General features: G+C 37.5%; 1 protein-coding gene across 2 annotated transcripts in view; it reads left to right on the forward strand.

Annotated features, from left to right (window-relative positions):
- The window catches only part of brap (BRCA1 associated protein), a 41,679-nt gene extending 17,655 nt beyond the window's left edge, over positions 1-24,024 (forward strand). For both annotated transcript variants that reach the window (XM_059988122.1, XM_059988121.1), the window contains exons 4-12: positions 2,318-2,507; positions 2,621-2,734; positions 3,180-3,328; positions 4,027-4,102; positions 6,889-7,027; positions 9,166-9,275; positions 17,808-17,897; positions 18,109-18,212; positions 21,364-24,024. In XM_059988122.1, coding sequence (XP_059844105.1) covers positions 2,318-2,507; positions 2,621-2,734; positions 3,180-3,328; positions 4,027-4,102; positions 6,889-7,027; positions 9,166-9,275; positions 17,808-17,897; positions 18,109-18,212; positions 21,364-21,721 — 1,330 coding nt within the window. In that variant the 3' untranslated portion in view covers positions 21,722-24,024. The remainder of the gene's footprint in view (positions 1-2,317; positions 2,508-2,620; positions 2,735-3,179; positions 3,329-4,026; positions 4,103-6,888; positions 7,028-9,165; positions 9,276-17,807; positions 17,898-18,108; positions 18,213-21,363) is intronic.
- The last annotated feature ends 1,992 nt before the right edge of the window (positions 24,025-26,016 follow it).

The following is a 26,016-nucleotide window of genomic DNA, read 5'->3' on the forward strand; positions in this document are numbered from 1 at the left end:
CAATTGGTTTTAGAAGTCACATAATTAGTTAAATGGAGATTTATTTTTGGAGACAAGTGTGCAGTCGAGGTGTTTCAATTGATTATAGTAAAAATACACCAGTATCTGTAAGGTCCAACTGCCGGTGAGTCAGTATCCTGGCAAAAGCTACACCATGAAGAGAAAAGAACACTCCAAGCAACTCTGCAAAAAGGTTTTTGAAAAGCACAAGTCAGGAGATGAATATAAAAAAATTTTCAAGTCACTGAATATCCCAATCATCAAGTCAATCATCAAGAAATGCAAAGAATGTGACATAGCTGTAAATCTGCCTAGAGCAGGCTGTCCTCAAAAACTGAGTGACCAATCAAGAAGGGGACTAGTGAGGGAGGCCACCAAGAGACATATGATAACTCTGCAGTAATTACAAGCTTCAGTGGCTGAGCTGGGAGAGACTGCACATACAACAACTGTTGCCCGGGTGCTTCTTATGGGCGAGTGACAAAGAGAAAGCCACTGTTGGGGAAAAAAAAGCTCATGAAATCTCAGCTAGAGTTAGCCAGAAGGCATGGGGGAGAGTCTGAAGTCAGCTGGAAGAATGTTCTATGGTCTATGAAACACAAATTGAGCTTTCTGGCCATCAGACTAAATGCTATGTTTGGCATAAACCAAACACTGTACTTCATCAAAAATACACCATCCCTACCTTGAAGCACGGTGGAGGCTGCACAATGCTGTGGGGATGCTTCACTTCAGCAGGTCCTGAAAGGCTTATGAAGGCAGAGAGTAAAATAAATGCAGCAAGATTCATGGAAATCCTGGAGGAAAACCTGATATAGTCTGCAAGAGGACCATGACTTGGGAGAAGATTTGTTTTCCAGCAAGACAATGACCCCAAGCATAAAGCCAAAGCTACTCAGGAATGGCTTAAAAACAACGAAGTTAATGTCCTGGAGCGGCCAAGTCAGAGTCCAAACCTCAATCCAATTTAGAATTCGTGGCTGGACTTGAAAAGGCCTACTCACTCACAATCCCCATGCAATCTGGCAGAGCCTGAGCAGTTTTGTAAAGAAGAATGGGGGAAAATTGCAGAGTCCAGATGTGCAAAGCTGGCAGAGACCTACCCACACAGACTCAAGGCTGTAATTGCTGTCAAAGGTCCGTCCACTAAATACTGACTTGAAAGGGGTGAATACTTGTGGGAACAATTATTTTAGATTAGATTCAATCTGGATGGAGACATGAGTGTGGCTCCTAGCATGCCTGAAGTCCACAATGATCTACTTGGTCTGGGTGTTAAGGGCCAGGTTGTTGTCGGCACACATGTTTTATATTTGTAATTGATTTAGATCACTTTGTAGTGATCTGTTTTTACTTTGACACGAAAGAGTCTTTCTCTGTTGATAAAGTGTCAAAAAAAAGCCAAATTAAATCCACAGTTATTCATTGTTGTAAAACACTAAAACATGAAAACTTCTTGGGGGGGCAGGGTAGTGGTGAATACTTTTTATAGGCACTGTATGTCAAATTTTTAAAGTTATTCTTCAAAATATTCGGGAACATTAAGTTAAAAGAAAAAGAATCTAGTTAAAAGAAACTCTAAAAATGAAATCATTAAAAGTTTTAAGGGGGAGAAAAGCATTTAAAATATTTAACCTACCCTATTCATATTTTTCATCCTTGCAGTGGTATAGGATTGTATATCCACACCTGAAAACCACTGCTGTCAGAGTCCTGAAGTGATCACCCTTTGAATGATTCCCAATGGTGCTGCTATGTTCTCATAATCCCTTCAGTTATTCCGCTATTGTCACTTTAATATTCTGTTGTGGCATCTTAGGTATATTAGGGAGTTTTGCACTTACCAATGTATTGTTACATTTATTATGACCATGTAAACTGTTGACTCTGTGAGCTTCATGTGAAGAAGGACTTCCATTACACCCTGGTGTATATGACAATAAACAAATGTAAATCAAAGAAGATGTCAGTCAAATGGATTGGTTGTCTTATTCCATAGAAGTTATGAGGGCGGATTCCCGTTGGTAACCAGTTGTAAGTGCACAGGGAAATGGCCATCGGAGCTCAGTGGAGAAGTGGGCAGTCCGTATTTCTTGGTATAGTCCTGCCATTTTGCAAGCAGCTGGATGGGTAAATACTGTTATATTAAAATCACTGTAAAAAGGCAGGCCCTTTGCTATTGCTGAATTCTGAATATATTGGTACCTGTAGCTTTAACCTTGGAGCTGAATATTGATCTGTCATTAGTACTCATGAATATTCATCATTATGCAAATTTTAAGTGAGACGAGTTACAAGTTCTATTCTTTTCCCATAGCAAGATGACTTCCTTAAAAGAAGATGTGAGGCGCAGTGCCATGTTGTGTATTCTAACTGTTCCAGCCACCATGACCAGTCATGACCTTATGAGGTTTGTGGCACCATTTGATGATTCGATTGAGCACATGAAAGTAATAAGAGATTCCACCCCAAACCAGTACATGGTTCTTGTCAAATTTTGTTCTCAGGTAAGAACAAAGAAATTGAATTCTGGGCAAAATTGTGTACTTGGTTGGAAAATGAGTTAAATGTTTTGATATTTTAAATTTCTGTTTCAATCTTTCTATGATCGATCTTTTAGGCAGAAGCAGACAGTTTTTATACCGCCTGTAATGGTCGGCAGTTTAATTCCATTGAGGAGGATGTATGTCAGCTGGTGTATGTGGAAAGGGCCGAAGTCATCAAATCTGAAGATGTAGGTACTTTATCCTATTTATTAATTTGAAAAGCATTGTAAAGGAATTAAATACTGTAGCTAAGTAGCAGCAGTGAATACTGACTGGTGGATTATGATATTTAATTGTTAGGATTTGCCAATAGATGACTAAATGAATCATGTAGAGTACCCTGCCTTCTGCTTTGTATTAAATAAGGGTAATGAGAAGTAGGAAATGATTGCGAGCAACTCCCTCCCTGTTGAGAATTGATTGAGTAATCCCGGCAAGGGTGTAAAAGAAATGTCTTTCACTGGCTATCTTCCACCACCGTATTCTTAATTGGAAGTCCAAATAGAATTGAGATTTGTTTATTGTATCTTGATAATATATCAATATTGTTTACCAGTTGGACGTGAACCAACTTGCCAGAGTTGGACTTAGGACTTTAGTTGGAACTGTTGATTTTGTGTTTTCTCTCTTTAGGGAGCGAGTCTTCCAGTAATGGGGGTAACTGAGCTACCACCCTGCATTGTGTGCCTGGAAAGAATGGATGAATCAGTAAATGGCGTTCTAACAATACTCTGTAATCACAGCTTTCATAGTCATTGCTTGCAACACTGGGAAGATACAACGTAAGTTGCAACAAAAATAAATTATCAGAATGAGATTTCTACAGGATTCCTACAATCACAATTCTTGTATAATATATTGCACTGTGGGGAAGGAATGTATTAAGGGTTTAATTGATGGAAAGAATGTTGGATTGTACACAGTATTGTGAAAAATCTTTCAAGAAAATAACTTGGTTGAAATTGTCTCAGAATCTGAGAGCTGTCTTTAAAGCTGGAGCAGCTGCAGGAATAATGTGGGACTACCCTGAACAATGCACAGGAGCCACGGTTGTACTGGTGCAGATGTGAAAGAACCCAAATTCCTCTGTTCTGTGGAAGGGTCTCGGCCTGAAACGTCAGCTGTTTCTTCATTTCCCTCGATGCTGCCTGACTTGCTTAGTTCCTCCAGCATTTTGTGTGTCTGTGTTGCACTGTTTTATATTGTTGGTTTGAGATAAAACTTCTTCACCTCATGATTTGGTAACTTGATCTGTTATCATTTTCTTTAATCATTATCATTTGGTAATTTATCTTCATGTAAATATTCAAATCAGAAAATGTGAGCTATCTTCATTTGGCTTTAGTGCAGAGAAAGTTGCTGAAATGTAAGGCATTACAATGTTCTTGTGACTTTATCTTTAAAGAAAAACATACATTTATCCCATGTAAAATGTCAAGTGCTGACGTGATTAATGACCTGAGAATTTATTTTGTTTCAGGTGTCCGGTTTGTAGGTATTGTCAGACTCCAGAGCCAGTTGAAGAGAATAAATGTTTTGAATGTGGTGTCCAGGAGGTAAGTAAGTAAAAACTACAATGTAAATCTTTTTGTAATGCACAAAATGCTGAAAGAACCGATGAAGGGTCTCAGCCCAAAACCTCGACTGTCTGTTCCTCTCCATAGATGCTGCCTGACCTGCTGAGTTCCTCCAGCATTTTTTGCATGTTACTCTGGATTTCCAGTTTCTGCAAAATCTCTTGAGTTAATGTACTATAAATCTGTTAATGGGATTTTGAAAAAAACACCTCAAAGTACTGATTTCTTTCCTTTCTAGGACTTTTGCCACATTAAGTGTGGTCTGGGCACTGGAGTGAAATATATTTATGGTTTTGGCATGATTTTCTCTTCAAGCTTTATGGCTCTCAGTAGGTTTGAAGAAAAATCTGCCTTAGCAATGAGTTTAATTTTTTAAAAAGTCCTGAAAAAATAAACTCCTAATTTGCCAGAGTAAAAATTTCCATTCCTTGTGGATTACCAAGAGGGTTTACTCACTTAAGTTGAACCAAGGTCAACGATGTGTAGCAGTCCAGAGTGACAACACACTTGGTTGCTTGTAGCTGGTTCTATTCAGAGTTTATCTTCTGTGGTAATTTACTTAGAATAGATTCAAGCCCAAATTTCAAATTGAAGGGGCGTACATCTTCAGTCTATCCTTTTCAGGTATCAATAATTTTGTGGTCTTATACTATCTGTGTTTTGTTTCTGATCCTTTTGAACAAACTATTTAAAACGGGGATTAAAATCACTTTGCTCCTGATAGTTGAATTATTCATTTGAAACTGGGAAAAGTAGATTCAATACTGTAGCTTTAAAAATATTTGTTATTCTCTTCATGAAATAATATTAAGTTAAATAAACCAATTTTTAAAAGCATTTCAATTACAGTATACCTGTTAGAGAAGCAATTGTTCTAAATTTAATGCGCTTTTTTGTGAAATAAACCAGTTAGTTCTCAATGGCTTTGAAGTGCTGGGTCATTTTCAGTTGGTGTGCTATTTTCTTTCTTTGGGAGAAAAAAGATGTTATTCGTCTGATTGTTATTCATCAAAAATTGCTATCCTTCCTTATCAAGATACATCAATATGGTTGAATCAGTTCTTTGAAATAGTGATGTTATTTGCAGTGTGTTTTGTTGGCTTATTGTTGATTTCTGATTCATCTTGTGAAGATTTTGGCCGCTTTCTTTGTGTTGATAACCCACATCTTTTACATAGATGTATTATTTAATATTTTCAATTCTGAATGATACATTAATTTCTGTACAAAATCATTTTGCTCATATATGTGTGAGAATGTGAAAATGCATCAGATGAATAGTGAGATAATTAACAGAAATGCGAAATGGACACAAACGGCAAACTTATAAAAGAAAAAGAAATAAATTGAGGCAAACAAATTCAAAATGGAGAGAATAACTGAAACATGCAACAAGTCAAAAGGGAAATAATAAAAAGTAATTGAAAGATTAGCAACACACAGTAAATTAATACTGAACTCTAAACTGAAATCTAAATGTTAAAGATACTCAATCAGCAACAATGGAGATTAAAAACAAGTTAACATTTCAGATGAAAAGTTCTTATAAAATTACCAGTCTGAGGAGTTGTTTGTCTTCACAGATGTCGTCCCACCATTTTTTGGTTCTATACCAAATAATTGGATAGATAAATTTTTCCTTTAATTCTCTTTGTGAGAATGGAGTGTAATATTAGCCTTTAACATGGATGATTGCAAACGAAAATTATTTTAAAATCCACTGTGTTCTTTCCTGGTTCAGCTCAGGGTATTCATAAATAAAGAAGATGACACACTTGTTCAAGGCCAGAAGAAGACACTTTATTAGCACTGGCACAAATGCAATACAGAAAAATACAACAAATCTCTACAGTAGTAGCAGTACAGAACTCAAAATGATACTTCTCATTCTCTAAGTGAGCTGATCTGCAGAATACCGACAGACTTTCACAGAGTCTAAGTCTAAGCCTAACTTTGATTCTTTCGACGTTCTGTTCCCTATCTTAGTACCGGCCACTAGCCGTGACCTAGTCTGGGACAAAACTCTCTTTTCCCCCCCTTGCTCTAAGAAAGTGCCCCTTTTTACTCCCTTCAAGACCCCTTACAATGGTACTTTTCCATGCATTTGGTACCTGCACCTGCACAATGACCTTGCCTTCCTGTGAAAAACATATTTTCCACCATCTTCCACCATTATAACTGGAGACTTGTACTCCCTTAACTTTCTCAAAACATTGCTGTTACTTGTTCCCTTGTACTTTCTCAAAACAATCCCTCTCCAACCATTTTGTCTTACAGACTTCTATTTTATTTTTTGCATTTACCAAAGTGACAAACTTATAAAAGAACAAGTAATGCTACTGTGACACTGTAGTTTCCTTTGGAATCAATAAAGTATCTATTTATCTTTCTACTTATCTCATACTAATTCAAAATGAAGAAATAACAGAAATATGGAACAAGCCAAAAAGGGGAAATAATAAAAAGCAAATGAAAGATTAGTAACACACAGTAAAACTGATACTGGACTCTAACCTTTAACCTTTTCCTTACAATGATTTATATTTTCTATTCATAATAATATGTATAATGAGGAGTCCATTATAATGGAGTGTCTCACAACTGGTTAGAAGATTTTTCCAATTTTCTGAGATGATACTAAATCAGTGTAACTGCAAACCTTGCAAAAGATGTATGCAAAGAATAGAAGAATATTCACAATTACCTTAATTAGAATGTAAGCTCTTTTATCACATTTTTTTCCTTTTGTTTCTATCCCTCTGTAGAACCTGTGGATTTGTTTGATATGTGGACACATTGGATGTGGTCGCTATGTCAGTCGTCATGCATATAAGCATTTTGAAGAAACACAGCACACGTATGCCATGCAGCTCACCAATCACAGAGTCTGGGACTATGCTGGTGGTAACTATCCTTAAATTGTTCTAGTTATTTGCAAGCAAATTTTTTTTCAGACAAATTGGTCCTTTAGCTGAATAAATCTGTGGCAGTTTCACTGTATCATGATTCATATTTTGATTGGGGCAACAAAGGAGTTGATCATGAAAGCATTGTCTCATTATATGGATGAATTTATGGTGCTAACTCTTGAAACTTGATGTAATACTTTCTTGAAATGTTTTTTTAATTGCTGTTAGTAAAGAAATTCTTGAGAATATAATTCTGATAAATCCTTAGGTTCTGTCTTCTTTATAGAAGTTTGAAAAATATGGCTACATTGAGATCAACTTCAAAAATTTTCTAATTTCTCAAAAGGTTCTTGTAGATGGGAGGTTAGTAATTTTGACCATGGTATTGAAAAGGAAATGAGAGAGAAATAGAACAGCCAATTAACCTAACCAGTCTTATTGAAAAAATGCTGGAATCAGTAATAAAACATGGGGAAAAATAATACACCAGTACACAATTTGCTCTGTGTGTATTATGAAAGGAAAATCATATTTACTTTATCTATTACGAGTTAATTGTGGATGTACCTAATAGAGTAGATAATGAAGAATTTACAGATCTGATGTACAGTGGATTCCTGTTCATTAGGACACATCAGGACCAAAACATTTTGGCCCAATTAAGTGGCTGTGCCATTTAGCTGAAGTCTCATGGAAGTAGATAAAAATGTATAAAAAAAGACAAATTACTGTTTAACAGAGTAATAAATGATGTATTTAAATGAAATACAAAACAAATTAGAACACTACCAAAACTGCTACAGTACTATAAAACTGTATTAGTTCCTAATTGTTATCAATGGGGAAATTTATTCAGTGTATGCAAAAGTTTACAGAATTATGTTCTTATTATACAGAATAAATCAGAAAACTACCACAGTACGAAAAAGACATTAGTTTGTAATAGTTATCTGGAATTCATTGTACACTGCTGTGTTCTTTTGATTGACTAAATGAACAAAATCAATGCAGACACCTAGTACAGATAATGAACACAAAGTACACTGCAGGTGCTGTAGTCAAATCAACACGTACAAAAGCTGGATGAACTCAGTAGGTCAGGCAACATCTGTTGAAAATGTACAGATAATGGTCTGCCTTCATACAATGCTTTGTAACATATAAGATGATTGTCAATACCTTCAAATTTTTCACTGTTCCTAACTTGTTGAAGTAGAGAAATTTTTTTCATTTTCACTTCTGGCCATTTCTGGCATCTCCAAGCCTGAATGCTTGAAACTGCAGTGAGCAAAACAGTTCTGAATTGTCTTACTGTTTATTACTTCCCAGCTATCAGTGACCAAAAGCGCTGCTTTTTGAACAGAAATATGCAAGTAACTTACTTTAAAATCTATTTGCTCTAAGCACAGTGTAGTGTCTAATGTCACATGATGTGCACATGACTGAAGCTAGTTAAAAACTGCTTGGCAACAGTCTCCTGTACCAAATAAACAAAGGGAATCCTGACTATTTTCTTGAAATTGAATGATTTTAAGAATCTTAGTTCTAATAATTAAAATGTATAGATAAATCTATTCACAATGTCATTGGCACAACTGCATACTGAATTACTAATATGTCCAGTTCTCAAAACAAAGTATGAATTCTAATCATATTCATGACCAGAACTGTCTGATATCCTCTCTAGGATTTTGATTCTGCTCCAGAATTAACCTTGAAATTCCTGTGAAAAGGGTTCCACAAGTCTCATTTTGTGAACCGCAGATGCTGACACATATCAGACTAGTCCATATGCAGACTAATTTAAATATGAGAGAGACATGTCTATTTTGTCTCTGAAGTTACTGGTTAAGTTACCTGAAGGAAAAACTTAGTTAGTTTTGAAATATTTCCTCTAGCAAAGGAATGTAGTAAAGTGGTTAAGACACCTTTTCCTAATTAATGGAACTTCTGTTTTTATGATTACCAATTTATGTTTTAAAAAATAAATTGGTTTTAAATTAGAACATTAGTAAATGCTATTAATTTCTGAGTGTACAAGCTATGAAGAATGCAGATTAAAAGTTATCAGGAAGATGTTCTGTCAGACTGTTCACGATATCGGATTTTGAAGTTGTAATCTGTTTCTTTCAGATAACTATGTTCATCGCTTGGTGGCCAGTAAAACAGACGGAAAGATTGTGCAGTATGAATGTGAGGGTGACACATGTCAGGACGAAAAAATTGATGCTCTTCAGTTAGAGGTTAGTTAAGTTTCCAAATCACTGTTCAAATTTCTCTTTCCTGTTGTCTTAACACTTCTTGCCCTCCCCAACCTTCAGTTGATTGGCTACCTTAGCCATGACAGAACTCTTATTGACATTTATCAGTCCAATGGAAAATGTAAAGATTGTGGTTGTTCATATTAAATTATTGCTGTCCTTCACTCACCCCTGCAGGAAAATGAAATTTTATCATTATTTTGTCCACACTCCAGATAAAACACCATGATAACTTGCTGTCCATCATTTTATTCCTGTAGCCTGCTCAAAGGTGAGATCAAAGTAAGAGTCCCATTACCCCTACTAGGGCATAGACTGCTGACAGCAGCTCGGTAGAGTCCTCAGACCCGGGCTTTCGGCACAAGTCTTCATCCATCTTCTAGGTGAAGATCTTTCCTCACCCTGGGATGAGGCCTTTGGAGCTTCTGAAGCTTTGGGTTTTTACAGGATGGGGTTGCTAACCCTCCTCCTTTTGCAGCCAGGCTTGAGACTGTCCATGGCGTAGTTTTGGGTGAACTTTAGCTATTAGTAACTGAAACACCAGATGGAGTGGTTTGTGGACACTTCAGCTGTTTTGGAGCAGATATGTTGTAAAACTGCAAAGTCACCTCTGCTTTCTCATCAAGTGGGTTTAGGTTTTCAATTACAATTCCATCTGAATACGATCCAATAGCGAAAAGCAATCATAGCATGCGATTTCCAATAAATTGTTTTAACATTCATTCTTGGAATATAGGACTAAATAGTTTTCAATTTGGATTTTGTGTATTGTTCTAAAGAGTTCTATTTTACTACTGATATTTTGTTTAGAATAAAACCCACAAGGAACAAAGATATTAACATCCTGCAGCCTTTCTAGCTGAAATCCTCCTTGATAATACTATATTTTGTGGGGTTTCTATAGTGCTGGTAGAGGTCTCAGAATATGTTTAAGGGAAGCATGAGTGAGGTGAGTATGTAATGAACTGCAAGTGGTGGATACAGCTTTGATTTCAATAATCAAAAAAATTTATGGTTAGATACATGGGTGATGGTAGTGGAAGGCTATAATTTGGGTGTGTGTCGATGGGATAAGGCAGATTAATGGTTTAGCACAGACTAGATGGGCTGAAGGCCCTGTTTCTGTGCTGTAGTGTCGTATGACTCTATAAAAGTCTACAAAAAAATAAAACTGTTAGAATGAAATTAAATCTTGTGCAGGTTGTTATTGCCTGACAATGCTTATCCCAGTGAGTTCTCTTTGAATTCGTATAGTTGAAGTGATTAATTGTTAATAAAGTTGGTGTCTGATATCAATTGGTGCCTTTTTTGTGGGTGATAGAAATCACAAAAGCTTTTTAAATGTTCCTAGATAATCAAAAATACAAAGAACTAAAGATAAATCGAGAAAACTATCAAAAACCTAAACCTTTGTTTCTGCAATGAAATGTTTACGCTCAAATCTGAGTACTTAAAACACAGAGGATAAGTCTTGTATGTTTTTTGATATATTGATGTATTTAAGGTAAAGAGTTGCTGTAGATCAGTTATCTGCTTAAACAATGAGATTACATAATGTAATCAAAGTAGTGAGATTACTTGGTGAATATAATGAAATCAGTGCATACAGAGGGTATAAAGCTGAAGTATTCAGGCTGGGGAGTCTTAAATGCTGAACTACGGAAATCTATTTAAAGATTGAGTTACAGCTCTTGAACTTGCTTAATGGCTTAAGTAAAAATCCTGTTAGTCAATAATTAGGTTGGCAAGCAGTACTAGAAAGTATGCAGCGTGGTTTAGGTTATGTATACGTTGTCCATTATCAACTTTCTTTCAGTGGCTGAGTGCCTGATACGTGACTTTGGTATGTATTGATTTCTTGAGAATAATCTGGGTTCTGCCCCTGACCCTAAGTAAATGAGCCAGTATCAGCCTAAGTGCATATTCCGATCATTCCTGGAAACGTACAGACCCAAGGGCAGGTCTTGCCTCAGTTATCATAATTAGGTGATGTTGCCTGTGATTCAATATTCTTCTGATGCTCACAGACTAGACTTGCAGTTTAAAAACCACCAACTGGGAACAGGCAGGTTGCTGATACACAATCTGCCTTGAAGAGGGAAAAAAGGTAAAGAAATGGTATTATAGCTGGATCATTGACAACTAAGGTAAAGCAGGAACCCATGTAGTGCTGACCCACAGAGGCTGTTATTAGAGCAGTCTTGTTCCTGAAGCTTGAACATGCAAAATACTCAACCCATATCAAAAAAGTTAGCTGTTTAGACATTATGCTGCTGTGTTGGAAACGTGGCACAAACCCCTACACTCCCACAGCAAAAAAATGAGACCATAAGACCTTAAGATATAGGAGCAGAATTAGGCTATTTGGCCCATGGAGTCTGCTCTGCCATTTCATCATGGCTGATCCAATTTTCCTCTCAGACCCAAACTCTTGCCTTCTCCCGTATCCCTTCATGTCCTGACCTATCAACCTCTGATTTAGTCTTCAGAGCTACCTGTGGCAAAGAATTCCACAGATTCACCACTCTCATGACTAAAGAAATCCCTCCTCATCTCCATTCTAAAAGGACGCCCCTCTGTTCTGAGGCTGTGTCCTCTGGTCTTTGACTCTCCCTCCAGAGGAAACATCCTCTCCAAATTCACTCGATCAAGACCTTTCAACATTCGATTGGTTTCACTGAGGATTCCAGTGAATTCAGGCCCAGAGCCATCAAACACTAATCCTGGAATCATTTTTGTAAACCTCCTTTGAACCCCCTCCAGATCCAGCACACTCTTTCTAAGATAAGAGGCCCGAACCTGCTCTAAGTGAGGCCTCACCATTACTTTATAGAGTCTCAATATTACATTCTTGCTGTTATATTCTAGTCCTCTTGATATGAATTTGTATTTGCCTTCCTCATCAAAGACTCAGTCTGCAAATTAACATTTAGGGAATCCTGCCCTTTGCGCCTCAGTATTTTGTATTTTCTCACTATTTAGAAAATATTCTACCCTTATTTCTTCTACCAAAGTGCATGACCATACACTTCCTGACACTGTATTCTGTCTGCCATTTCTTTGTCCATTTTCCTAATCTAAGTCCTCTGTAGCCTCTCTACTTCCTCAAAACTACGCTGCCTTTCCACCCATCTTCATATCACAACAAAACCATCAATTTCATAATCGAAATCATTGACATATAACATAAAAAGAATCGGTCCCAACACAGGTCCCTGTAGAGCTCTTACTAGTCACTGGCAGCCAACCAGAAAAGGCTCCCTTTATTACCACTTATTGCCTCTTGCCAATCATCCATTATCTGTGCTCGATTTTTCCTGGAATACCATGGGTTTGTAGCTTGTTAAGTAACCTCAAGTGTGGTACCTTGTTAAAGGTTTTCTGAAAATCCAAATCCGAATCATCAATCGATTCTCCTTTGAGAAATAACAAACAGGATAGACAAAGAATTTCAACAGATTTGTCAGGAAAGATTTTCCTTTGAAGAAACCATGCTGACTACGGCCTATTTTATCGTGTGCCTCCAAGTACCCTGAGACCTCATCCTTAACAATCGACTCCAACATCTTCTCACCCAGTGAGGTCAGACTATCTGGCCTATAGTTTATTTTCTTCTGCCTCTCTCCCCTCTCGAAGAGTGGAGTGACATTTGCAATTTCCAGTCTTCTGGAACCATTCCAGAATCTAGTGATTCCTGAAAGATCATTACTAATGCCTCCACAATCTCTTCAGTTATGTCTTTCGTAAACCTGGGGTATACACCATCTTGTCCAGGTAACTTGTCTACCTTTCAGTTTCCCAAGAACCCTCTCTCATGTTATAGTAACTACACACACTTCATGACCCCTAATACCTGGAATTTCCACCACACTGCTGGTGTCTTCCACAGTGAAGACAGATGCAAAATACTTATTCAGTTTGTCTGCATTTCGTGGTCCTCCATTGCTACCTCTCCAGCGGTCCAATATCCATTGTCGTCTGTCTCTCTTTTATACTTTTTGTATCTGGAGAAACTCGGTATCTTTTTTAATATTTGCTAGCTTACTTTCGTATTCCATCTTTACCTTCTCAGTGACATTTTTAGTTGCCTTCTGTTGGTTTTTAAAAACTTCCCAATTCTCTAACTTCCCACTAATTTTTGCTCTATTGTTTGCCCTTTCTTTGGCTTTTACGTTGGCTTTGACTTATGAGCTACTGTCCTCTTTGGGATGTATACAGTGTATCCTCTGCCTTCTACTTTGCTTCCAGAAAGTTCAGCCATTGCTGCTCTGCTGTCAACCTTGCCAGTGTTCTTTTCCAATCTATTCTGGCCAACTTCTCTATCATGCCTCTAAATCCTTTTACTCCACTGTAATACTGATACATCTGACTTTAGCTTCTCCTCAAATTTCATATTATGATCACTTGCCCCTAAGGGTTCTTTTACCTTAAGCTCTAATCATTTCTGGTTCATTGCACAACACCCAATCCAGGATAGCTCTAAAAATGGCATATTGTAGGCATTCCAGAAATTCCCCCAGCACCAACCTGATTTTCCTAATCCACTACACATTGAAGTCCCCCATGACTAATGTAACATTGCCTTTTTGGCATGCATTTTCTATCCCTCATTGTAATTTGTAGGCCACATCTTTACTACTGTTTTGGGGTCTGTATACAACTCCCATCAGGGTCCTTTTACCCTTGCAGTTCCTTATCTCTACCACAATGATTCAACACCTTCCGACCCAGTGTCACATCTTTCTAATGATTTGATTTCATTTTTTAACCAACAGAGCAACACTGACCCCTCTGCCTTCCTGCCTGTCCTTTCAATACAATGTGTATCCTTGGACATTAAGCTCCTAGTTATAATCTTTCAGCGATAATTCAGTGATGCCTATCTATCTGTCTCCCCTCCTTCCCCTCTGTCGCCTCCTGGAATAGGCTTTGGAGCTGCTCCTCCCAACTTAACCCTACCCTAATCTCGAGACAAGTTGCAATGACCAATTAACCTTGGCACATCTATGGACCGTGGCGAGGAAATCCACCCGGTCACGGGGAGAATGTATGAACTCCTTACAGACAGCGGTGGGAATTGAACCCAGGTTGCCTAGCCACTACGCTACCGTGCTGCCTAACTTGGTGTTGAATGGAGTACCAAGGAAGCAGCTGCTGGTATTGGGTGGGCTGGGGAGAGCCATGGGGACACGGCAGCTTTCTCATTTCCAACTGGAGTCGATGGGAGAGACTGTAGCATCCAGCTGCTTCCTCAGTATGTGGAGTGACAACAGCCTGCACTCATCACAGTCACCAGGTTGCAACCCTAGGCCCTGCATTGTTGTACTGAGTGGCCACACTGTGCGGCCCGCTTAATGCCTGCCATCCACAGGTAATCATTGCACATTGCCTCTGTGGCTCAGTCCACACTGAATCATGCAGCAATGAGATTACTAAACTAGCAAAGGACTGAGCCCTTAACCGCATTCCTGGCACAGCAGCACTGTCATTAACACATTACTTTAACGATTCCTTTCAGCGTTGATTCCATTAGCCTTTCATTCCTGACCACTGAGGAAGATACCACTGTACCTTTATAGTGGATAATAAGCTTAGTTAAATTGATCCTCGCACATGAACATTTGAATGTAAGAAGCAAAAAAAAACTATACAACTCTCTGCAGTCACTTTTGTTCTTTTTTTCACCAATATATTCTGAAACAATTTTTCCTTGCGCTAGTTCCAATGTAAACTCTGCAAATTGCAATCTTGCTTTAATGATCTTTAAAGTGGCCATTGAAGATCAGGCATGAGCCAAATCATATTATAACCTATATTATTAAGTAAGATTTGGTAGATGATGGTTAGGAGCAGGGATCTTCTTCGAACCTCTTTGTTACCAAGGTAACGTACAGATCTTAAAACCACCATGTTGAGCTTGGTAACTTTTGCACTGGAAATCGGTCAGCTTCTGACATTTAGTTTCGCATTCATTGAGTCATCATTGGAACTGTTTTTAAATATTATATCATTTTTTAAAAATTGTTTTCCTTTAAGGGATCACGAGTGAATCTGCAGATGCTGGAAATAAATAAAAACGCAAAATGCTGGCAGAACATATCCACTCCCACTCCGATATATCTGTCCATGGCCTCCTCTACCATCAAGATGAGGCCGCACGCAGATTGATGGAGCAACACCTTAACTCCTGCCTAGGTAGCCTCCTACCTGCCGGCATGAACAATTCAACTCACAGACCTCCATCGATACCCCTGCCCACCCCTTACCCCATCCCTATCTATAATTTTAGTCGGGTTCTCTTTCTCTCTCTTTGTCCCCCCCTCACTATAATCTCTCCCCCCAGCCCTTCCTTTCTTTCTCTTTTATTTCCCATAATTCTCCCCCTAGCCCATTTCCCTCCAGCCTATCACTTCCCAGCTCTCTACTCCATCCCTCCCCCCACTTCTTATCCCCCCCCCCTTGACCATCCCATGTTACTTCACTTCTGATGAAGGGTTTCGGCCTGAAACGTCGTCACTACCTCCTCCCATCGATGCTGTCTGGCCTGCTGAGTTCTGCCAGCATTTTGTGTTTTCCTTTTAAGGGGATGTAGGTTTTGCAGGAGCAGCCTTTCTGGATTATCCTTAAAAAGGTGGTGGTGATCTGCCTTCCTGGTCACATAGGCTCTTATTTCGAGGAGTTAATAGATGAGCTACTGGCCACACAAATCCTAGCCTTGGACCTGCTGTTAAGCCACCTTGTGTATACAGTTCCTCCAGTTCCATTTCTGTTCTAAAGTAATCCTTGTGATAGTAATGCCATTGAGTGACAGAGTGATAGCTGGATTTTCTCCTGTTGGATATTGTCATTGTCCTGCCCTTGTGTGGTGTGAACATTCTCCAGGTCTTGCTGCATTATCTGAGGAACTGCAAACGGTGCTGAACATTGTGCAATCATCACTGGGGATTACTTTGGACCTTATGGTTGAAGGAAGGTCATATGGAGCAGTTAAAGATGGATGCTAACATGTGAAATGTTTGCAAAGATGCCCTGTGACTGAGATGATTGACCTCCAAACACACAATGTCTCCTTTGTGCTTAGCATGATTTCAGCCAGTGGAGGGTTTTCCTTTCTCATTGTTGCCATATTTAATTAAAAGCTGCCTTGACCTCAAAAGGTCATTCATTTGAATTTGAATTTATATTTTACATCCATCCTACAATGTGAGGGAGTAAAAATCATTGAGACTCTGTCACAATGTACAGACATGAATTTATAAGTCTAATGGCTCGTAGAAAGAAGCGGAGCCTGTTGGTCCTGGTTTTAATGCTGCGGTACTGTTTGCCAGACGGAAGCGGCTGAAACAGTTTATGGTTGGGATGACTGGTCTCCCTGATGATCTTCCAGGCCTTCTTTATGTACCTGCTGCTGTAAATGTCGGAGGGAAGTTCACATCCACAGATGCGCTGGGCTGTCCATATCACTCTCCGCAGTGCCCAGCGATCAAGCTTGGTGCAGTTCCCACACCACACAGTGATACAGCCAGTCAGGATGCTTTCAATAGTGCCCCTGTAGAAGGTCTTGAGGATCTGGGGGCTCATGTCAAATTTCTTCAGTCATTTGAGGTGGACTTCAGCTCTAGTGTTGCTGTTAGGATCTAAATATCAGGAGCTGAACGACTATACTCAAACTGTACTGCTGTGAACAGGCTGATTCAGAGTACCATTCACTATCCTTCCATCACTTTTCTAATGATCAGGTGTAGACAAATAAAGAGGTAATTGGCCAGGTTAGATTTGTCACGATTCCTGTGGGCAGTTTTCTACATTGCTAGTGTTACGGCAGTACTGAAACAGCTATAAATTAATTGGGGGTGACCCGGTAACGTAGCATTTAGCAATCTAGGTTCAATTCTGCCCTCTCTGTTAGAAATTTGTACGTTCTCCCTATCACCACTTGCTTTCCCCAGAGTGCTCCAGATTTCAAAGCCGCACAGGTTAGTAGGGTAATTGTTCACATGGGTGTAATTGGCTGGTGCCGGCTCGTTTGGCGAGGAGGGCCAGTTATTATGAAGTACCTCTAAATAAATACACACAATTTAGATCTTATCTGTATTGTAAAATCTGTAGAATGCAAAGGAAGTGCAGGAAATTTCTTAGTTGTAAAGTTTCAAACCAAGTTTCTTGGTTTGAAAGTCATTGAATTGCTTGTGGGAGTTTAGTACAGTAATCTTTGAAGCTCCAGCTTGCTTCATTAAGGATGAATCTTTACTGTTATTAGCTTCTTTGAAGGCATGTCTTATAAAAATATGACAGAACCCAGTATTCTCCGGTACAATGAACAGCTTTTGGTTCAAGTGCATTAATGAAATCTTCCCCCACAATCAGCAGATCACGATCTAATTTTGCGTAAAGGAAAACGAGAAACATAAAAGTTATGTTGATTTGCGTTTCACTTGAGCAGGTTTCAATTTCTGTGTGAATCAGTTACATTAAAATAGTATAATAGATTTTGAACACTTTATTTTTTAACAGTATTCATACCTCCTTACCAGTCAGTTAGAATCTCAACGCATCTACTGGGAAAACAAGATCGTCCATTTGGAGAAGGATGCAGCAGAGGAGGTAAGTTGCTTTTGTAATATTGCTTTTAAAAGGATGTCTCACAAATGCAGTACAAATATAGCTTGTATAGAAAATGATTAAATCCAAAAAAATGATTTCTGCTAAAATGTTGTGAAGTCGAGACTGAAGGATTGTATAAACTTTGAAACATTTAGTAAATTGACTTCAGTGATGTTTTTCCAATTTGCTCTAATTTGGTTTCATCTTCCAGATCAACAACATGAAAACAAAATTCAAAGAAACCATTGAAAAATGTGACAGTTTGGAGCAGAAGCTGAATGAAATCATGAAAGACAAACAAGCTCTTGAAAGAAAGTAAGGAATTTTGCAACAAATGTTCTGTCAGTACTATGAACTCCAGAGAAGTAAACATCAGTTAAATGTGGCAGTGGCACATTCTAAAGGGGATATGATAGGTTTTCCTACTGTCTTGTATGCCTTCCCACCTAATGGTTGTCTGCATCCAAGGGTCAGGACAGCTTACAGTATGGTTATATTTATGAACTAGATTGGTATGTATGAACAGACTTTTAATTTGATAGGGAATGGGTAACTATCCTAGTATCCTGACTTTATCCGGTTTTACACATTGCCATGGATTGCAATCAAGAGAAAACTTTTATATCCATTTCATTGCAATTATTCCCTTCTCCAAGTTATGGATACTGTATCCAATTACAATGTTCCATCTCATCTTACTTTTTCAAAAAAAAAGACCAATCTTGTTTATTATTTCATCACGGTTAATTTATGTGAGATTTCCCACTTTGGAGGGTAAAATAATTAGTACAACTGAGACTTGACCTAAGACTTTCACTCCACTGCAGAATAATTAATTGATTTGCCTATTGATCATGAAATTTTGCTGTTGATCTGTGTTTGTGGATAGATCTCTTACTAATTTGCAGCCATATTTTGGATGAAGGAAGACAGAAATTTTTAGTGTAGTGATTCTAAGTGAAATTTGATGATGTAATCAACACTTGCATAATAGTTTTGGGGAGTGCAGTTTGGAACTGTGAAATTTTTTTGCAGCTATTGACAATCTTGTTAATCTGTGTTTTGTAGGATGGTGAGGGTATCTATCTTATCTGTAGAGAAAACAGATTTTTACTCCTTTCCCATTAATGTAAAGTTCAACTTACAATGTTTGTAAAGGAGAAGGGAATTTTCTCAGGAATCGGTATACTTTCAATAGCTGATAGGTTCATATAAGCATTTGCATATAACAAAAATGTTTCTAGAAATACCTGTTTAAAAGAGAGAACTTAGTGGTGGACGGATTTTCTTTCTAAGGAAGTCAAGTTAAACTGAATCACTTTGTGAAAGCTTTCATATGAAACATGTTGAATTGAATTTCCTTTATTTCTTACATGCTTCACATACATGAGGAGTGAAAATCTTTATGTCTCTGAATGTATAAATTAGTAATTTGTAATAAATAGTATAGCAAATAGAATAGTATTTTTAATAATACATTAAGATAGACAATGAAATAGTCAAAAAGCTTAGGAATACAATTGTGTCAGCATGAATTAATCGGTCTGATGGCCTGGTGGAAGAAGCTGTGCCGGAGCCTGTTGATCCTGGCTTTAATACTGAGGTACCATTTCCCAGATGGTAGCTTGTGTTTCTGGTTAGGGAGACTCAGGTCCCCAATGATCCTTTGGGCCTTTTTACGCTGTCACTGTAAAAGTCCTGAATAGTCAGAAGTTCACATCCACAAATGGGCTGGGCTGTCCGCACCACTCTGCAGAGTCCTGCTATTGAGGGAAGTACAATTCCCATACCAGGCAGTGATACAGCCAGTCAGGATGCTCTCAATTGTGCCTATGTAGAAAGTCCTTAGGATTTGGAGACTCATGCCGTATTTCTTATTTACTTGAATTTATTTTAAAGTTAAAATATCTTAGATGGATCCTAAAAAACATGCTGTGTGTTTGATGTGTACTGCAGCTCCCATTTATAATTTTAAAGTATTACTTTGTGATAATATTACTAAGTACAAATTTATCTTGTTGCTTACAGTCATTGGGCTGTTCAGCATCAGATTGAGTTCCATGTCTGAGTCAACATCAGCAGTTCAGGTTCCAAGTGAACAGTGAAATTGTTGATCTGGTGTCTTGTCTAACGCATGAGCATTTCTGATGTATGCTATAGAAGAGGTCTTCAACTCTCAATAGATAGATTATTTGAATTAATGACAAAAATGTATTATTGTAAGCAAAGAATATTTTAAAATAATGGGAGATTTAGGTTGGATCAAAAAGCTAGCTTGTAATTTAGTCTGAGGCTGATAAGTTTAAAAAAATACACGCAACCAAGCATTTTCAATATTTGTATTAGTTTATTACTGTCAAATATACAAGATACTGTGAAAAGCTTGCTTTACAATTTGTTTATACAGATCAAATCATGACAGAGCATTGAGCTAGAATGAGGTAAAGTAACAACAATGCAGAATAAAGTTTAAAAACCACAGAAAAGATGCAATGCAGTTAAATGATTAAGTGCAAGATCATAACAAGGTAGATTGTGAGGCCAAGACTTCATCTTATTGTTCAAGAAGTCCTTTCAATAGTCGGATAACAGTGGAATAGAAACTGTCCTTGAGCGTGGTGCTGTGATTTCAGGCTTTTGTATCTTCTGCTGAATGAGAGAGAGAGGAGAAGAAACATTACCTGGGATGGGAGGGATCTTTGATTACCTTGCTTCTTTACTGAGGCACCAAGAAATATAGACACAGAGGTGAGGCTGGCTCCTATGATGTGCTAAGCTTCATCCACAACTGTCTGTGGTTTCTTGCAGTCACTTGCAAACAGTTTCCATACCAAGCCATTGTGCATTCAGATAGAATGATTTCTATGGAGCATGAATAAAAATTGGTCAGAGTTGAGGGGACATGCCAGATTTCTGTAGCGTTCTGAGGAAGTATAGGTGTTGGTGAGTTTTCTTGGACCAGAACAGCCCGTTGGTGATGTTCACACCAACTTCAACACCATTGATGTGGACAGGGGCATATGCACTGCCCTCCTTTAATTTCTGGTACCAGATTGCTATGCTATGCATCCATTTTGCATATCCACTAAAGAGCAAGAGTATATCATAAAGCCTGGTCTACCACTTGGTAAGATAATGGTGGATCTGCTACTTAAATTTTAATTTCAACTTCACACTCTACTCCCATTCGTAAATTGTCAGTCCATATTAGATGGTTTTGTCAGTGAAGATTTTAATCTGGCAGCATGTTTCTGAGCTACAATTTTTTTCTATGAAAGTGAATACCATAATGATTAAAACCTTCAGTTAATGCAACTTACTGGTTCAGATCCAGATTGAGTTTGGAAATCAAGATGCCTTGCAGACTCAGACTTGGAAATCAAATAAACATTCAGCTCTTGTAAATTTCTGTATAGTATGTACCCGTGCTATTTGTAAGATGCCTCTTTTTGTGCTTTTATACTAGGTGTTCACAGCTGAACAACAGAGTTTTGAAACTAGGCACAGAACTGAGAGAGGAGCAAGAAATGAACAAATACTTGCGAACTAATCAGATCCAGCTGCAAGCCAAACTGAAAGAAGAGGAGAAAAAGCTGAAGGACACTTGCGAGGAGAAAGACAGACAGATTACTGAAGTTCAGGAGCAACTGCGAGATGTCATGTTCTACCTGGAGGCTCAACAGAAAATCAATGAAATGCCAGCAGACACACGTCAGGAGATTCAAGAAGGACAGATAAACATTGCAGTGGCATCTGCTGCACCTTCAACTGGAGCTATAACCAAACAGACGCCCAGGAGGGGGAGAGGCAAAAGAAACAAATAGTTAAGCTTTCTCAATTTTGAAAGAGAAAGGGGAAAAAAAAAGCTAAAAACATAAAAAACCTCCTTGGAGGTGTGTGTATATTTGCTTAATTTTAATGCTGACTAACAAGGTGTTATTGATTCAGAATTTAAGAATTGCCAGTTTTTATGGCAGTTGAGCTATATTCTGCAGTAGGCAGAAAAGAATTATTTAGTACAGCATTATTGATTTGTATTTGCTGGTATTAGAGTATGAAGCTGTCTAATTTAAAACTTTGCTGTACATCACCAATCCACTCAGACCATTCTCATAGAACAAATAATTCACGTTGATTTACTGCTCATTAAAATTAAAACTATTGGCTTGCAGATTTTTCAATCTGACATTTATTCTTTCAGTTTCTGTGAAGCCATTGTGTAAAATCTGTATGTATGGTTTAAATAGGAACAACAATATAGTTGACACTAGACTCAGAACTGCACACATTGTGAGACACTGAAATCTTATATTAAAATATCATTTAATTTTTCATGTAGTTTTGTTTTTTGAGGACCAGGCACATCGGGTGATCTGGAATTCACCATGATTACATGTCTGCCTATAATTTAAAGTATTTGATAAATGCCCAAGTTAATTTAAATTTAAGGGCAAGGGAGAAATGTAAGCATAATTTTAATGTTGTGGATTTTGTCAATAAGATGGATAAGGAAATATTACAACGGTGTATTGCATTTAATGTGCTATACCTTGTCTATAAGTGACAAATGTTGGTTAAGGGAAAAGTGATTCTTCAGGATCAGATGCCTATAAAAGGAACAAACGTACATTTTCTACATAAGAAATCAAGTTTACTAAACTGCTTGATGCAATTAGTTACATGGATAAAGACACATCAAGTTAACTAATATACCTACTTTACAATGTTAACATCTAAATAAATAAGGATAGTTGACCAAGCCATTTAAAATGTGCATTATTGCAGGGTTTTGTGATAGTAAAGCCACCTCTGTCCAGGAATAAATGAAATGTTGCAGAAATAAAGATACCTGTCATGAACCATAAACCACACATTCAGACAATAAACTATCTCAACTATTTTTACCAGGTATTGCTTGATTTCAAGTCTTGCAATTCATTTGCATATAGCAATCTGGTATTTCTATGCTGATGCAGAAACCTAATGGTGAACAGGCTCTTATTTCTTAGGTACTTTCTACTTCACCTAATTTTGTACTTGTTGACGTACGCATGTTGATACCCTGAGCAGAACCCTATACAAAATATATTGGCAAGAATGGATAGGAGCTTGGCAAATTAGCAATCTACCCAAGGTTCTTTCATTCACTCTGTGGTTGAGTCAGCAATAAATATTTTTAACTTGTAATAAGAAGCTTAGAACACTTGAAAGGCTAGAGACAGGTGAATGTGTAGTTGCTGTAAACAATCAAATTTAGAAAGATTGTTATATCTAATATATTATGACATTTAAAGAACCTTTTGAGTTCATGTACTTAACGTTTTGAATGAACCTTCATTCTCTCATTATGAGCACCCTGCTGTTAATAAAGTACTCTAAAAGATGTAAGTTTACATCCAATGTTTAGTGTGTAAATATCATAGTTAAATATTATGGATGATGTGTTAGTTGTAGATTAATAGATGTAGTGTGAATTGCCAAGGTGTAAATTGGAGCAACGTTGCCTTTAAGAAATATCTTCCACAGGTCTTTGAGATTGACTAACATTTACCCAGTTCACATTATATGATGGCAGTTTACAAAACTATTTTTGTAGACATTTATGGGAAATCTTTGAAGAAAACACACAAATGTAAATTATGTACAGCCAAACTACATTACCTCTTAATTGAGGCATAAAGATAACATTTTGTAAATAACTTATTATGTGCTCAGTTATTAGTTGAGGGCTGTGGAAACTTGAAATGTAAAATGATATATTTGGTGTGATATGTTAAACTGGATCAGTGTATTTTAATTTTACTTAATTTGTTTCATTCCACCTAATTTCTGTAAACTCAGCAAACTGCTGTAAAATAGGCAGATGGACATGACTGTTTATTCAGAATGAAGCAAACATGTTCTTTTGTTGCCTAGTTATGAATATTTTGTAGGATTGTTTAAACAATAAAAATTATTCCACAGAAAATATTCAGTTATTGTCTTTTCTATTGTCCCTTCCATATCATTTAGTTTAATTCCCTCAGTCAACTGCATAAAGTAAATTATGGTCTCATTCAGAAGGAATATGTGGAGGTCTAGACTGTGTTATGAGAGAAAGTAAATGGGAAGATGCTGGGAAAAGGAGTGCAAGTGATCGAGTGTGGTTAAGAATGGAAAAGGGAGAGAGAGGAAGATTAATGGAAAGGGTGATCTTGTTAGAGGAAGTGGAAATGGCAGAAGATAATCTACAAAATACAGTAGGTAAGAACAAAATAATCCCTCTCAAGGTACTGTGGTGAGGTGAGGGTTTAAGCAAGAGAAATGATACAAATCTGGTCACAAGTCCACAACTGAAGAAAGAGGACAACATTTTTGAAGCAATGCATTGTGCATAATGTAATTGTAGTGGACTAGCAAGGGACAATAACCAGAGGAAGGAAATTGCGTCCTTGTAGGAGTGGAAGATAATACAAAGTAGGTGGTTGTTAGAGATAATGGTCTTGTAATTAATGTTCTTCTACACTAGAAAGGCATGCCCAGGAAATAAAGAGCTAATTTGAATTGGTTAAAGGACAGGGAGGGGTGAAAACTTAAAAGAAAATTAATTATTTCCAATGCAGTCTTCCATCTATTTGACACCAGAATGGAAGCTGAATGAATAATACCACAGCAATGATGTATGTACTGAATTCCAATTGTAAATTCCAGTGTAGGTTTGAACAAATGAATAGTTTCACATTTATCATATGTAATTAGTTGAAAATTTATCACTAACTATAGTCCATTGATTAAGAAAAGTATTGTTAACAGAAGTTGTTCTGTTTGTGTTCATGTTTCAATAGAAGCTCTACAGCAGCAAATCACTCCTTATCAAATATAAAAATCGCACGAAGCTGTAATTAATGGTTACTGTAAGGAAAACATACAATAGCTATGTGATTGTAGCAATAACATAAATGGTGGTAAATCATATCATCCTGGGAAGACAGCCAGTCATCTACTCCACCTGGCCTATATTTCAACCAAAATATCGTCGTTTCTCTTTACTGTCTCTTGCAGTGGCCATGGAAGCCATTCAAGTTTTATTGACCAATCAGCATTATTCAAACCCTGAGAACAATATTAAAATTGATTTAAATGGACCAACTTGACTGGTTGATTTTAAGTGGATTGAGTTTCTTGCAACTTGTAAAATATTTGAAAAAATACACATTTGCATAATCAAATTATTCTAATATCACAAGAATTTCAGTGTTACTGAGTGCACAACGCAACGCTACTCAGCCACAGTAATTGGTTTATCCCAACTTGGCCAAGGAAAATACGATAAGCTCAATGGAAATGATAGTCATTAGGAACTTGGTTAGACTTGTTCAGACCATTTGCACCAACTAACCAAAAAAGCACTTTATGTTCTGATAAAGTTTAATTGGCCAGAAATAGTTCAGGTTTCTATTTCTCCATAGGTGCTATATTCATACTAAGTATTTCTAGCATTTTCTATTCTTGTTTCAGATTTCCACCATCCATAGTTTGTTAACAATTTAATTTTACCATGATTAATCAGGTCTAATTCACTCAATACTTCCTTAAATTACTAATGAAATCAGGAATTCATCCAATAACAGTCAGGAAGTAGTGCTGAAGATAATTTTCAGAACTAGCTACACTTCCGGCCAAGTTCTTCCTACATTTATAGTTACTGCACATGGTGTAGTTGGATGCGTAGCTGGATCAAATGGTTTGAAATAAGGTTATGTGTACAGCCAACTGCAACTGGAGGCTGGGATTGTGATTAAGTGCACGATTGGAGTCTCTGGGAAGGTACCAGATATTGACAGGGTTTGGGAGCTCGGGCCTAGTGCTTAGTTAACAATTGGGTGAGAAGGCAGGCATGTGTATAAGCAAGATGGGGTAACTCCAGGAAGGTGGCAGCATGCTTGAGTGCAGTGGCCACTTTGGGACCAATCAGAGATGTATTTGTTCATACTATCTTTTTTATTTGCAAGTCACTGCTGGATACCACGATCATCATGTACTGCAAGTCCATCCCATCAGTGAATTACTTGATAGCGATTAAGTTAGATTTATTGCATACAGTTGTTTAGTCGCCTGGACTTGTTCTGTACTATTGTGC

This window comes from Hypanus sabinus, chromosome 13 (genome assembly GCF_030144855.1).
Source record: "Hypanus sabinus isolate sHypSab1 chromosome 13, sHypSab1.hap1, whole genome shotgun sequence".
NCBI classification, from domain to species: Eukaryota; Metazoa; Chordata; class Chondrichthyes; order Myliobatiformes; family Dasyatidae; genus Hypanus; species Hypanus sabinus.